This window comes from Aspergillus aculeatinus (genome assembly GCF_003184765.1).
Source record: "Aspergillus aculeatinus CBS 121060 unplaced genomic scaffold BO66scaffold_13, whole genome shotgun sequence".
In the NCBI taxonomy this organism is placed as follows: domain Eukaryota; kingdom Fungi; phylum Ascomycota; class Eurotiomycetes; order Eurotiales; family Aspergillaceae; genus Aspergillus; species Aspergillus aculeatinus.
The window spans coordinates 618,650-633,684 of NW_020291482.1; the positions used below are offsets into that span (position 1 = coordinate 618,650).

The following is a 15,035-nucleotide window of genomic DNA, read 5'->3' on the forward strand; positions in this document are numbered from 1 at the left end:
TTCTTGCGGGAGACTTGCATTGAGTTCGAGGGTTCCCTGATGGCTTGACTGCCTACAAAGACATAGACATGTACATTCCGGTTTCCTAGTATTATTAGTCTACAGCTCTGTCGGGAGCGGGGTCTGCCAATGTTCGCTTCAACGGTACAGTACATATTCATAGCACATCTGGAAAGAAACGAAGATCGACTCCGCACTCCATACCCATCTATTCTTAAGCATTGCGGATGGGGGCGCATCTAAGACAGTAGTGACAAGAGCCACTTGTCGTCCCCTGAAGACCCGCGAAAGGCCGCAGAGATCTACCCAACCGATTCAAGGGATGCACTATCGGGTTCCAGGTGGTCAACATTGCCGGATGGAATCACTCATTGAGGCTATTTCCAGGTCAGTCAGTTCATGATCACACTGCAGCGGATTTAGCATCTAGGTCGATCGCCTGCTCTTCACGATCGGATCACTGCTTGCAGAGTATTTTGAGTCGAGAAGTACGATCCCTGGGTATAGATCATCCGTCTCCTTATCTGAGACCCTTACATCCACGGTTGTCCGATCGATAACTCTACGTTGTCGGCCGTTGCAATCTTGGAGAGCATGATAAATGTATACAGTACATGGATAGGGAGATAGACAAGCAGACAGGCGAACATTGGGATTTGAAACTTACCTGAGAAACAGTAAACCTGCAGACGCAGTTCGGTTGGTACGAGGAGAATTACTGTACGACAAGGCGGCGGGCCTCTTAGCGGCATGTAATCTTTGCAACCTAACCTTACAAACAATCCGCCAACTGTAATGCCGCAGCCACTCGAATGGCGCGGATGGGAGGGGGCCGGCGTTAGGAAAAGCCCCCACACCCCCCAAAAAAAACAGGACCCAACTTTCAAGCCTTGATTGCGGTGGCTGTTTTTCTTGCTTTTTGTTCGGTGTCTGCGATTTTGCAAGCCCGTTCTGAACTCCAATGAAATGTTGAATTCCTATTGGTAATTCAGGGAAAGGTAGGTAGGCCACTTTTGTCCTGCTCCATAGTAAGCTGAGCAGTGAACTAATCAGCCTGTAGACTATGATCGACAGGTGTGGTTGGTGATCGTGTATCGTCTGTCGTTCCAGCCTCCTTAGACACACTCCTTAGCCTCTTTTGCCAGGCTTCCAGCCTTTCTAGTCTACCGGTAGTCTAGGGCGAAGGGGGATAGAGAGAGGCTGTGTGGAGACTCACTTGGATACTCACTCACTCAAGGTACACTGTATTAATTATGAGCACGGAGTACTATTCACAACCATCTTCCCTGGAAGAACCACCGATTCTCAGGACCAGAAAAGGATGGCCACTAAATTACAGCTTCCTATTGAAAAGAGACACAATGTGGAATATTGTTAGAGGTAGCCATGGATGAGGGCCGGGATATTCAAAAGGAGCCCCGTTATTTGTGAGAACTTCACACCTTCAGGTCAGAGAGACTAAAAGCGTAGCCGCCCCACAAGCTACGTAAGATCCATGATGACATCGGTATCGGTGGGAAAACCGCCCACGATAACTGGTCTCTGTCTCTTGGGCTGTCCAGGCCACTGAGTATCAATTGGTTCGCAGTGGGATTGGATGTCTATCTCAACGTTCTTCCGCCTGCGTGGCTTGATTGATCCAAACAATAAATCATAACTAGTCTAGTAAGGACAAGGACTAAGTAAAATTATGGATGGGCTGAATCAAGTTCCAAAAATATGCAAAGTAAACAATTTTTGATCCGGGTTCCAAAGCCGGCATAGCCATGGAACCGACTGTCCTGCCTTCTCTCTTGACAAAATGATAATAATACGTAGCAATAGTCGTTACTCCGTGGTATAGTCAGCCCCTCGAAGATATAGTGATCTTCACTCGATAGATTAAAATAAAGGGTTCATGGGACCTAGAACCTCGAGAGAATACTATAGCGCGATACTAGTCAAATAAAATGGTCAGAATAGCAGTTTGGCAGCTGCTCGGGAGCGATATGCAAGATAGGTGCTATGTATGTGCAATGTCTGCCCGTTCCATTTATACCTTCCTTGCCCTTGCAGCAGATCAGGAACATACATGTATACTGTGTACTGTACCTCGGTACTTAGACTCGACAGCAACCCAAGTCTCAGGGTCATTGGTGATGTCTAGCATGCACAGTATTGTCTATGTATCATGCAACTCTATAAGTAGAGGTAGAGAAGATAAGACATCCCTCCTCGCAGGATCAACCTCATTCACAGGCATCAAACCCTTTCTTTTCCCCTCCCCCTCCCTCGAATCCCCTTGATGGACTCGAATGAATCTCGCCATATCACTTTTCCGAAGGACCCCTTTCCCCTCCCCCAATAATTTCCCCCCCTCCCCAGCTGCTCCGTACTAGCTTGCGGGATATGCGACCGCAAGCAGTAATCCCAATCTCATCGCCAAAGTCCTTATTCTGCCCATTGTGGGGTCACATAATCAGGACACTGAGCTAGCAGGGAGCGGGTTTCAACACTGTTTGAATGGGCCAATGTCCAGGCACCACAGGGCACTAGAGGACACAGGTGGCTGCGAGAGACTGGAGCATAAGATGTAGGCGAAAACCAATCGGATGGGGCAGGAGAGCGGGTGGCGATATCCGCGACGAGGCTAGGTTGATTGCGACGGAGTTGCGACTTTGGTGTGAGTGGTCCGGCCCGGTCGAATGATTGGGGATTGGGAAAAGAAAAGGGGGGGGGCACTTCGTTTCTTCCATCAAGTGTTTCAGATTTCATTTCGCCTGACTTCCGCTCCCCTCCGTCACACTAAATTAGACCAACTAACCAAGTTATCACTTCCTTTCCCTCTCCCTATGATTTGTGGCTTCAATTGGTTCGGTGTTCTCGCCACGTACAACGCTGACAAACCTATGGTCGACGGTCCGGGCAATGATTAGTCGCGCGGCTCACCTGGTTTCGTACACACAGCTTACGAGGCAAGCAGGCCTATCTGTGCATTGGTCGTCACTCACTAGTATGTACACTACGGTGTACGAAGGGAGTACTTCCAAGTGCTATGGTGCGATGACCGTTTTCGACAGCCGACGCCACATATGCAATCGAAAGGCTCTCCCGAAATGTGGCGGCGGATGTGGTTCGGTACGGAGCTCTGATCAGATTAGTCGTGCATCTTCCCAAGGTATACCCAGTTTAACCTCTGTTGCTGTTTAAGGTGCGATGATCACCTGTGCGAACCGGCTCGCGACGCGACTAGTTTGAGACTCCCGTACTCTAGAGTGGTGAGTGGGTTGCTTGTCTGGGACAGTTCCACTGACGGGAAAAGGAACGATCGTCGCATGGTGATTCGAACGCCTGGAGATGTCAGATCGTGATCTTCTACCGCGTCTGATAGACGACTTCGCCACTTCGACTGCCACCGAGTACACTGTGCTGCCGGATGTGCAATCCCCTTTATTAGGGATCACCGTCTAGGACAACTCCGTCGGACCAAGAGTCGGGTTGATCCTGTGAACCGGGATGATTCGCACACACGGCCATTGTGGCGATTGAACGTTTTCAATCTCTTCGATAGGCGACCATTCTTCCGCATGACTTTTTTCTGTTCTGCATCTGGCATTCCCGCATTCATCGCGGTGTAGTGGTCGACGGCTCACGCATGAGCGTGTCCTTGGGGGTGGGTGGTGGGACAACCGGCGCGATTGCAGGCTGGTGGTTGATCACACGCTCGACCATATTCGCCTGCGAGCATCGTCGGATCTGCTTTGTGGGTGTCCGATTGGCTGTGGCTTATGCTCTATGCTCCCATGTTGTAGCACGAAGCTGGGGGAGCTTGTGTCTACACTGCAGGCCCTGCAGTCTATCTACGGACGGAGGAATAAGCTCTCTAGCTTTGCCCCTCTGGGTTCCGTTCGGAACCCGCGGTTATTCCTTGCTGGGAACGGATGTCTCAGTGGATGGATTATGGCCATCATGCGGTCGTCTGGTCGGCTTGGTGGATTGTAACTGTCGTTCTGTGGGCGGGCAACAATCCCCGATCTCTATTATTCTGTGTCTGTGGGTCCCTTGTCCTTGCGGCTTTTGCATCTCGGGCAGAATCGTTGGTGTTGTATTCGCTCACGGGCTCACTGGGTTTTTCATGTTGGCTCTCTGGTGTGTGCACACGGACTGCTGTCTGGTTGCTTCCCTGGGGCACATCAATATCTAATGGTTTGATGGCGTGGGCCAAGCCTCCGGGCACAACAAAGCTGGGGCGCTTACCGGCTGTCTCAGATCATGTTCACATGAACATGCTCTGCACTTCGTCTTTGATTACACTTTGTGTCTGATGGTGTCATCCATGTAACAGGCTGGATCCCGGATGCGCACTCGTTCATGTATGGGGCTGGGTTTACCAGTGCTGTCAGCATCAGCGTTGGGGTCCAGGCTTTGCACGTATGGTTATGCGTGTGTATTGTAAATTCTGGTTCTGGTGTAATCATGGGGGCTTACTGTGCATGGTTCTCTGGTGTACCCCGTATGCACAAAAATGAGTTGTGTCCTTACTGGCTCGGGTCTCACTTTCTTGGAAGTATATATCCGAACCGACAAAGCGACCAGGACTAGAGCAGGTATTTCGTAGCAACTATAGACGCGATATCAGCAGAACACGACCTTTAACGGTGCAGGGGGGTTAAGATCCTGCATTGAACAATAGTAAAAGGCAAATCAGTAGGTAACAGCATGGCTGACTGCTGCTGTTGCGACTAGTAATAACTTTCGTTGGCAGGTGCATTGATTGGACGACCCCATAGTCAGTGTTTCATATAGCCAAGTAACAGGCCTTTTACCATAAGAAGCCCGGGTGGTCTAGTGGTATGATTCTCGCTTAGGGATACAAACCCAAGCATATCTGCGAGAGGTCCCGCGTTCGATCCGCGGCTCGGGCCTTCAATATCTTTTTTTTTTGCCAGCATCCAGATCTCTTTTTTGCATTGACCATAACCATCCCCAGCCTCCTCATCCACGATGATGCAATGCGCTCGAAAGTGCAGAGACATCAAGCGGTGTACGCCCCTGGGGCACCGAATGGGCCAACACCGGGACCAAAAACCCCACATCCATGAATTCCATCGGCCAGTGCCTTGGTTCTTTATCGCCCGCGGGATCTCGCCCGACGCGTTGCTGTGCCAACCGGTCTCCAGAACTCCCACCGCAATTCAATAGTCTTTCCCCAGTATCCAGCCTCGCGCAGATAAAGCGTGCGAGGAGCTGCGCGTCTATCGACAGTGGATGACCACCGACTGCCACGCCAGCCGCAGGTACTGTATGACACCTCAGATCGCCACAGAGCATCGTCATCGACAACGCGGAGGTGGGGTCGCTGCTGCACTGCAAAGCAACCACTGCAGCACCTGAGATATAAATCCTGACACAATGGCCCGACTCAACCCCAACAGCCCCATCAAGCCCGCGGTGTTCCGGCCTCAAGCCAAGCCCAGAATCACCCAGACGGTCGTTCGCGAGGTCTCCCAGTATGCGACGTCGTCCGCGTCCGAGGCAGAGGATGAACCCCAGCAACAATGGACAGTCACCACACTGAAGGGACAAACAAAGGGCGACTCGGTAACCACGACCACGACAATAATTGAGAAGTCCCCACAGCAGCAGCCCGAAAAAAAACAACGAAGAGTCCGACACCAAAGAACCGGGACCGTCTCCAGTGGGATTTTCGATATCTTCTCCGATAGCGATGGCGGGTTCAGCGAGACCGAGTACAGCAGCGCGCGGTCTTCGACCCGCTCTTTGTGCGAGACACGGACAACAGACCCTTTGAGACTGTCGCAGATCAACTCTTTGTCCGCAGCCCCTTTGTCCCAACCGCCGCCCTCCCCGCGGCGTAGCAGGTCAACAAGGAAGCCGGAGACCTACAATTACGACAAGGAGAATGACCCTATCGAGCACGAGCACGGGCAGGATCGCGACGTTCCTCCGCTGTCGAGGAACCCGTCGGATGCGTCGTCGTCGTCGAGTCGCTCGCCGATGCGTCGGCCAGCGGATACTCGACCGACACCAGGAAGAGGCATGTCGAATACCCGTCGCCTGCTTACGGGCTACCGCCGGCCAGAATTCGAGTCTGCCGACGAAAAAGAAGAAAGCGAAGAAGACAATGACGCCGACTCAATGGCTGATTTCATTGTCAGCGACAATGAAGACCTCAGTTACCACAATACATCCGAGGATGAAACAGAGGAAGAAGAGTTCGAGAAGCCCGCGCAGCCCGCGCAGCCCTCGCCCTCGCCGCCCCGAACAACCACAAGAAAGAGATTGTTCAGGGGTCGACGACCGGGCTGCGAAGAAAGAGAGATAAAAAAAGATCTGCAAGAAGATCCAGCTGCAGCTGCCTCGGACAATGAGGTGGATCTGAAACTGGCACCATCCTTGCCCGCCAGATTGACAATGGCAGCCCCCAAGCTGGAGGCCACGCCCAGACGCCTCTTTCAGGAGGAGATCAACCTCACCGACAAGCTGAACAATCTGCACCTGGAGAACAATGATCCGGCCTTCCAAGTTCAGCAGGATCCATTCACGTAAATCTCCCATAAATTCCCCATTCACACCCTGTCTCTCTGAGGAAACCTCCGGTTCGCATGCTAATATACACCCCCAAGGTCCGGTCAATACGATGACTCTCCAACCAAGAGATCGCAGGCCAACAGAAGCATTGAATCGGCAACGGGGACGACGACAACGACGAAGACCTCGACCCCGCCATCGAGTCCCTCGAAGGGACGCCTTCGATCCCCCACGAAAGACAGACTTCGGGTGCACATCCCGCCCACCCCCCACCGCGAGAGCGTAGACGCCTTCTGGAGCGAGGAAGTGACCAACGACTGGATTACGCAACACTCCCCCTGCAAGGTCGACGACCTCCTCCGGGAGTTCGACGAGGAGTCCGACGTCGGAGTCATCGACGTGGACATCATGCCCCGGGGAGCCAACCGCGGCAGCCAACCACCAGCCTCCCCCACCCGCAAGCCCCTCAGCAAGACGGCGCTCAAACGCGCCGAGACCGAGAAGAAGAAAGCCGAAAAGGCCCGGAAGCAAGCCTTCGACGCCTCCAAAGCTGGCTTCGCGGAGAATTTCTTCAAGACCCTCGACGATGCCGTGAATGACGGCCAAGTCCAGAAACTCGCCGCCACGACTGGAGGCGTGGAGATCGTGTGGAGCAAGACCCTTCAAACCACCGCCGGCCGCGCATCCTGGAAGCGAGTCACACCAGGCAAGCAGCAGCAGCAGCAGCAGCGCGAGTCCGATCTCAGCGGATCCGACAAGGACACCCCCACCAAAGCTGCCAAACACTACGTCAAGATCGAGCTCGCCGACCGGATCATCGACAGCGAGGAGCGCATCATAAAGACGGTGGCGCACGAGTACTGCCACCTGGCCAACTACATGATCTCGGACGTGCACGACAACCCGCACGGGGAGAGCTTCAAGGCGTGGGGCCGCAAGTGCATCGAGGCGCTGCAGGACCACCCGGTCTACGGCGGCGGGCGGGTCGAGATCTCCACCAAGCACAACTACAAAATCGACTACAAGTACGTGTGGAGCTGCGTCGACTGCGGCCAGACCTACGGGCGGCACTCGAAGAGCATCAACCCCGTGCGGTCGCGGTGTGGCCGGTGCCACGGGCTGTTGCAGCAGATCAAGCCCAAGCCGCGCAGCGTCTCGCCGCGGAAAAAGCAGCCGCTGTCGCTGCTGCCGAATGCGAGGGGGCTGCTGGCGGAGGTGGCCAAGGTGATGGATGGGGTTGCCGCTGTGACTACGCTGGATGATTCCGACTAGCCGTGGGGGTTCAATACGATAATGTAGTCTTGATGGTGTTTCTTTGGTACTCAGTTTCTTAGCGGTGATGCATTGGTGTATTTATTTCGGGGTTTGGTTCTGTACTTCATTATGGGTGCTGCTGACCTGGTGTTAGGGCATGCCCACTAGCTCAAATGTACAAAGATTATTCCTTGCATTAATGGAAGATTGGAGAACCCGACTTCACTTCTTTTCCCTTTCTATATTCCCATATGTAGGGGGTGTTTGATCAATTCATTGCTAACCTAGGTATCTATCTATACAAGCGACAATTGCGCCAATAACTATCCATATATGCATGATGCTTCCTTTCCGTATCCATCAACATCGTCCCAATCCAAGCATTCGGTGCATCCCACCCAAAATCCATATCCCTATATTATCCAATCCCCATCCCCCCCATATCGAGACAAATGAATAAGCTTGATGGAATCAAGCAAAAAGCCCCCACTCCACAACCTCCAACCCCCTGACCAACTCCGCCACCACCCCCTCACCCACCTCGACCTCCCTCCGCAACCCCTCCGCATCCCCCCTCTCCACAAACTCCTTCTCGGGAACGTTCACCAAGACCAACAAATCAGTCTGCTGCTCCACCAACCTCACCAACAAAAACCAGCACTGCGTTGTCGTTGTCATCCCCGCCTGGTCCCCACTCGACCCAGCCCCTGCAGCCCCAGCCCCAGCCCCAGCTCCCGCTCCCACAACCCTCTGCTGCTGCTGCTGCGGCTGCTGCTGCTGCAACCCCACCGGGGACGTAAAACTAACCCGCCCAACATACCCGGCCACACCCCCCTGAAACTTCTCAAGCGCGACCCTAGTCGGCGGCTGTACGATCGCCAGCGTATCCGCGGGATCGCAGATGTCGAGGAGGTGGTGGAGGGCGGCGGCGCGGTTGAGGGATTCTTGGTCTTGCGGGCTGGTTTCCGCAACGAGGGCCGGGTGGGCGCGCAGGGTGGCTTGGGCGACGGGGTTGGGGACGGGTTGGTTGAGCTCGATGATTAGGGAGGAGAGGGTGGTGGGCGAGAGGTAGAGTTCTTGGTGGTCGGGGATTTCGCGGAGGGTGCTTTTGCCGGGAGGGGGATGTTAGTGGGTTGGGACTGGGGAATGAGGGGAAAGGGGATTGGAGCTGGGGCTGGGGCTGGGCAACGTACCTGGCGTCGATCCAGCCTTGGGGGATGATGCCTTGGATGGCGCCGCCGTAGAGGGGTTGGGGGGTGTAGGTTGGCATTGTTTTGTTCTTCTGGGAGGTTGTGGAGGGGTGGAGGGTGGAGGGGTGGAGGGTGGAGGGTGGAGGGTGGGTATTTTGTTGTGTGGTTGTAGTTGTGGGAGTGAGGAGATGGTGTATATCTGGGAGATTGAAGTATTTATGTGTAGTGTAGATGTTTTGTTGAAAGCTGAAGGAATAAAGCTAAGCTACGGAACAGCTGGGATGGAAGAAGAACTTCACATGATAGCGGGGCTGCGGGGGTCTGGCGGCTTGCATAAATGACTAATTATGCTCGGGCTTGTGACTCACCGATCTATAAGGTGACTTAGAATCAACAACATCAGTTCCCTGGACTCATATTGTGACTCAATGCTTTATATCTTAAGCACATAGCGTTGCAGAATGGTGTATCTTGCTCATATAAGGCTAGACTTATATCTCCCCCGTTAACCACCGACCAGCCTTTAAGTTATACTAGTCAACCACACCAGCCTCCTGGACTCATATCGTGACTCAATGCCTATATCTAGAACACATGGCGTCGCGGAATGCGATATGTCACCCACTCAAAGGCCAGACTGAATAGCTAACCGAGACTAATTAACAGCGACCGTCAAGCCAAGCCTAACCCCTGCCCCGGATATTCGCCAACTTCTCCCCCAGATGACTCTCCAACATCCGTCGATGACCCCCCAACACCAACCTCGCATCCGCCACCGACCTCGCATATTGCTCCACCAGCACCTCCAAACTCACCTCCTCCCCCCAATCCTCCTGCTCCGACTGCACCTCCACCCTTCTAACTGCATCCATCCACACCTCCTCCAACTCTCCCCCCCACCCCAACGCCTCCGCCAACCCGCACACCCCATCATCACAGTCCCCCAGCACACACACATCCCCGGGCCTCTTCCCCAGATCCCCCGCCGCCTCGCGATTCACCAAAACCCGGGGCACCCCCTCCCGCACCAACCGGGGTAGTTGCGAGCACGGCGCGACCTTCAAACTCGTCCCCAGCACCAACATAAGATCCGCCTCGCGCACCACCGCCTCCCGCTCCGCATACTCGGGGGGGATCTCCTCGCCAAAGAACACGACATCGGGCTTCACCACGCCCCCCTCACACTCAGCCACCGAGCAATACGGCACCGCGCCCGTCCGAACCGCCTCCCGCATCTTTGAGTCTGGACACGCCGTCCCACACTTCCAGCACCGCTGGCCCGCGCGCCAGCTCCCGTGCACATTCAACGTCTTATCCGCGGGGATCCCCACCTCCGCCTCCAAGCCGTCGACGTTCTGCGTGAACAGGAAATGGAGCAGGTTCTTGCGACTCAGTAACAGCAGGAAGGCGTGCGTGCGGGTTGGGCGCAAGGTGCGCGGGTGGCGGGCCCGCGCGATCGCGTAAAAAGGCTCCGGTGTGTGCTTGAAGTAGCTGAGGCTGAAGAGGGCCTCCGGGTAGGGGAGGAGGTGGCGGAGGGGTTGCAGCTGGTCGTAGAGGCCCGACCCGGGAGTGCGGAAGTCCGGGATCCCCGCTGCGGTGGAGATGCCCGCGCCCACGAGGACGACGATGCGTTGGATCCGCTGGGTGCGGATTTGGTTGATGATCTGGGGGAGGTCTGTCATTTTTATTTCTTCTTCTGCTTCTTCTTCGTAGACTGTCTCTTTCGAAGTTGTAGAGGAAAGTTGTGAAGTGGGGGTCGGGTGTACGCGTCGAATTTGTAAAAAGGAAAGAACAGGAGGGGCGGAGGTATGCTGTGCAGCTGCTGGGCCTCTTCATACTTTGTGAGGGCTGCATGCATGCATGCATGCACAGTTGTCAAGCCCTCGTATCGAGCATCGGGGTATGGTTGGGTCGTAGATCTGCGTGCATCGATCATCGTTCTTTTCAAGGTGAATGTTATCAGCTTATCACGTTGGTGATGCATGAGGCGGGTTGGAAATTGGGAGGCCCCTAGCCATACTACTCTACCTACCTACCACCACCTTACCCACTTCTACTTACCCAGCCCAGCAACAGCAACAGCAACAGCATTCGCCCCCCCCCTCTCGAATCAAGTAGTTCGTTTAATAATCCGGGCCCATTGCACCTGCGGTGGAAATGCCTCTCCTCTATATTCCGAGAGGGGTCTTCCTTCCAGTGACAGTAACTTGTGCTGTGAATATGTTTAGGTTCATTGAGGAAGTGGGGGATTGTGGGTGGTCGACCTGGGGGAGGTGGAGAGTTTCGGGGACGGTCAATTTAGCATGGACACGTCTGCGGAGGGTAACTCTCTTATCAGTCCCTGCATGACAGAACATGATCTAGTCCGTGGGGAAAATCGGGGAAAAAGGTGATTGGGTTCTGTCTTCTATTCCTGGGGATTGCAGTGGTCCCTTTGTGATTGTAGTCAGAACTCCATGTGCGTGGAGTCAAGGACGGGGAGGTAAAGCAACGCACTGCATTGAAAGATATGCGAGACAAATGAGGGTTTCACTGTACTCTCTACAGAAGTCTAGTCACTAAGAGGGTCTGATGATTTATGTACAGTGTAACTTAGATGCTGCTGACTCGGCCAAGTGTTCAACATGCCGAGGGTAGGGCGGGCTCGGTAAGAGCTGCCTCGGTCCCCGAGCCTTGCCCTAAACTGCCGGAGCTAGAACTATAGGTCAAGTCAGAGTCGACGCCGGCGCCTCATGCACAAGCACTACTCGCCGATGCGGTACTAATTGAAGAATAACCGAATTTGACATAAGACTGTCCTCTCCATAGAATGAAGCCCACCGAAGGACTCACTCGACATAAGTTGAGAAAGGTAAAGTGTCTTTTCACGTCTCATACTTCGGTCTCGGCAACACAACCATACAGCCGACCGACAATCAGGGGTCGTAGCTTCTGATTGATCCGCGCCATCCTCCCTGTTTCTCATGCCCACTACTTACAACGAACCCTTGAGATGAATCTTCTTCCCCCCCCTCTACCTCTTTCGTTGTTTCTAGCCCACCTATCCCATTGCCAGCCTAGCGGGACATCATCACCATGTCCTATATCAGACCGCGCCCCCACCTCTTCCTCCGTTCCCTGCATACGTCACCGCCACCACCACCACCACCACCACCAGCCGCACGAGTCCAACTGGCCTACGAGCTCCATCACCACCACCGCCAGCCACCTCGCACCACCAGCAGCAGTAGCCCCTCAACATCGCCAATTCTCTTCCTCCATGGGTTTCTCGGCTCAAAGCGCGAGAATCGGATGATTAGTAGGCAAGCACTTCCCTCCCGACTGGGGTTCGTTGTAGTAATTCCAGGTCCCCCTGACGTCTTTGCTCCCCCCTTCTTCTTGTTTCCCGCCGTACCCACTAGTCATGCTGTACCTCAGAAACGATACTGGGAAACCCATGGCAGCTAATATGAGGGCTTAGACAACTGGCCAAGGATACCTCCCGATCAGTCTATGCATTGGTATGTTCCTTTTCTTCTCTTGTGGAAATAACCGGAATTACATTGTTGCCGCCGAGTCATGTCGCTTCCAATTGAGATTCATCACCTAGCTATGCTCCAGGCCCTTAAACTGATTTCAGATGATCTGACACGGAGACAGGATCTGCGCAATCACGGCGACTCCGGCCACCATCCGAAACACGATTATATGGAACTCGCGCTAGATGTGCGAAGCTTCATCGAGAAGCACCGCATTCGAGAGCCGACGATCATTGGACATTCGATGTATGTGCGAGAAATTTCTTTGCCCACCCACCATTCTTCAGTCATTGATCCAATCTTTCTCTCATGCTCACAGGGGAGCGAAAACAGCTTTAACCCTGGCGCTGGAATCTCCCCACCTCATCAAAGATGTCGTGGCCATCGACAACGGTCCCATTCATCTGCCGCTCAAATCGGATTTTCTTGGATACCTCCAAGGCTTGGCCCGATTGCAAGAGGAGCGGATCACGAGCCATCGGCAAGCCGATGAAATTCTGGCGGCATATGAGAAGGTAAACTACCTTTACCAATGATGTCCTTTCTTGTTTCCGTTCTAAGATTGATTATCAGTTCTCTAACTAATAATCTAGGACCCCGCCATTCGGCTCTGGCTCATCAGCAACCTCGTAAAGAAACCAAGTTCGCCATATCTCGACCTGCGAATTCCTGTGGAGATCCTGAAAACGGCCATGGGGCCTCTGGGCGGCTTCCCCTACAGAGAGACTCAGGAAGGGGTCAAGCAGTTTCACGGGCGGGTGCTTTTTCTGAGAGCACTTCGAAGCCATTACATTCCGGAAACGGCGTTTCCAACGATATCTTCGTTCTTCCCAGACGCCAAGATCGTGAATATCGATAGTGGTCACTGGATTGTTCAAGAGAAACCGGAGGAACTTCGGCAAAGTACGTTTGTTCATCCCCTCTCCAAACCTATTCCTGTCATGTTCGCCTGGAGCCGAATGCGCGATACTGACGCTTAGTCCTGCGACACAGCTGTTACCGAGTTCCTATCATAACCCAGAAAAGGCCCCATCCGGTGCCGATGAGCTTTGCATGATAGACAAATTTGCGGACATATATGCGAACTCGCCTTGCAGACTCGACCCAAGGGAGTAATGGTTTGTGCATACAGGGCCGCTCATGCACAAGCAAACCCGCAACATATACTGCGCAAGCCGGCCCATGTAACAACATTCTTAATATGTAGTATCTAGATCACCGTCCAGAGTAGGCCCATAGATTCCCTGCATTTGTGTATCAGCCAAGAACCCGCCCAGCTGAGGCCGGACAAAAAAGTGGTCCTGTGACAAGAGCGCGCCCATGGAGGCCTCAAGGCATCCATGAAGACGGTACTGCTCCCCCCCGGCAGCCTGCTGCGTCATAAGTAGAGGTGGTCCCGATGTCCAGAATGGACGCGCGCGGCTGGATAGCGGGAACGTTCTGATGAACCTCGACACTTGAATGTGGGTCCCTCGGTGATAAGGTAGCGTCGTTTGTTGCAGGATACGGGGCCTTCCGTGGATTCCACTGTGGTGTTGATATAATACAAGGCTAGGATAGAATGGATGCAGTTTTCTTTTTTTCTTTTCTTATCCATGCAACATACGACATTTAAACCTGCTGCTATGAACCAGATAACTTCTACCACAAGCTCTTTATGCCCGAGGCATGAGTCAGCTCTCGTCACGGGGTAACTTAAGTAGCGGGTAAACATCCAGGGGCATTTCCCCATCAAGGTCCTGCCTGTGTCAACAGGGTGGGGCTTGGATTTGGCGTCGTCTAATCCGTTGAAATCGTTTCCGCGAAGTATGGAAGAAACGATCGCCGAGTTACGACGTCAGCTTGAGGAAGAGAGGAGAGCGCGAGAAGAGGCAGAACGGCGATTACAACCCCACGCTTTATTCCGCCTTCTCGATCGCTGCCACCACTCCTTGTCTCAAGCGATCAAAGTTGAGACGGATGCGACCCTGACGACTCAAGGTGTTGCGACTGATCCAGTCAACCAACTTTATCCCAAACGAATCATGCCCTGGCTTGAGTTTCCCCAAATTCAAGAGAACGTTTGGAGGAAACTCGATCGCAGGGACAACTTCACTTTACGACCACTATTTCCGTCCGATGAACAACTGGATTACGTCGCCACGAACATTCAACATCGCCCGATCTATTCCGGAGCGTCCCTGCGAAGCTTTGAGCGAGAAACAGCGGATAATTTTGTCGAAAAGATTATTGAAGCGATACGGGACGATGAGCCTGAGAAACGGCTACCACATCCAAGGAAGGCAGCAGGCGCGCAAATTACCCAATCCCGACACGGGGAGGTAGTGACAATAAATACTGATACGGGGCTCTTTTGGGTCTCGTAATTGGAATGAGTACAATCTAAATCCCTTAACGAGGAACAATTGGAGGGCAAGTCTGGTGCCAGCAGCCGCGGTAATTCCAGCTCCAATAGCGTATATTAAAGTTGTTGCAGTTAAAAAGCTCGTAGTTGAACCTTGGGTTCGGCCGGCCGGTCCGCCTCACCGCGAGTACTGTCCGG

At 53.6% G+C, this 15,035-nt stretch overlaps 4 protein-coding genes and 1 non-coding gene across 5 annotated transcripts; 3 read left to right on the plus strand and 2 right to left on the minus strand.

Moving 5' to 3' along the window:
* Window positions 1–4,813: 4,813 nt before the first annotated feature.
* On the plus strand, window positions 4,814–4,904 carry BO66DRAFT_t102. Its single transcript has one exon. It is a non-coding gene; the product is annotated as a tRNA-Pro (tRNA).
* Window positions 4,905–5,264: 360 nt separating this feature from the next.
* On the plus strand, window positions 5,265–7,980 carry BO66DRAFT_370338 (SprT family zinc-dependent metalloprotease). Its single transcript, XM_025645411.1, has 2 exons — window positions 5,265–6,545; window positions 6,627–7,980. The coding sequence occupies exons 1-2, from the start codon at window positions 5,392–5,394 to the stop codon at window positions 7,801–7,803; spliced, it is 2,331 nt and encodes a 776-aa protein (XP_025506071.1). The 5' UTR covers window positions 5,265–5,391; the 3' UTR covers window positions 7,804–7,980.
* Window positions 7,981–8,262: 282 nt separating this feature from the next.
* mog1 (Ran GTPase-binding protein MOG1) lies at window positions 8,263–9,107 on the minus strand (the record flags this gene model as incomplete). The annotated part of the gene is made up of 2 exons (XM_025644565.1): window positions 8,979–9,107; window positions 8,263–8,890 (listed from the first exon to the last, which is right to left on the minus strand). Coding segments are annotated over exons 1-2 (705 nt in total), but the record flags the coding sequence as incomplete, so codon positions are not given.
* Window positions 9,108–9,426: 319 nt separating this feature from the next.
* BO66DRAFT_390369 (DHS-like NAD/FAD-binding domain-containing protein) lies at window positions 9,427–10,976 on the minus strand. Its single transcript, XM_025646987.1, has one exon. It carries the CDS (start codon window positions 10,655–10,657, stop codon window positions 9,659–9,661), a length of 999 nt encoding a protein of 332 aa, XP_025506073.1. The 5' UTR covers window positions 10,658–10,976; the 3' UTR covers window positions 9,427–9,658.
* A 1,074-nt stretch (window positions 10,977–12,050) lies between these two features.
* BO66DRAFT_427474 (putative alpha/beta hydrolase) lies at window positions 12,051–13,978 on the plus strand (the record flags this gene model as incomplete). The annotated part of the gene is made up of 6 exons (XM_025650352.1): window positions 12,051–12,301; window positions 12,436–12,475; window positions 12,615–12,739; window positions 12,813–13,008; window positions 13,087–13,396; window positions 13,487–13,978. 6 exons carry the CDS (start codon window positions 12,051–12,053, stop codon window positions 13,507–13,509), a joined length of 945 nt encoding a protein of 314 aa, XP_025506074.1. The 3' UTR covers window positions 13,510–13,978.
* Between the last annotated feature and the right edge of the window lie 1,057 nt (window positions 13,979–15,035).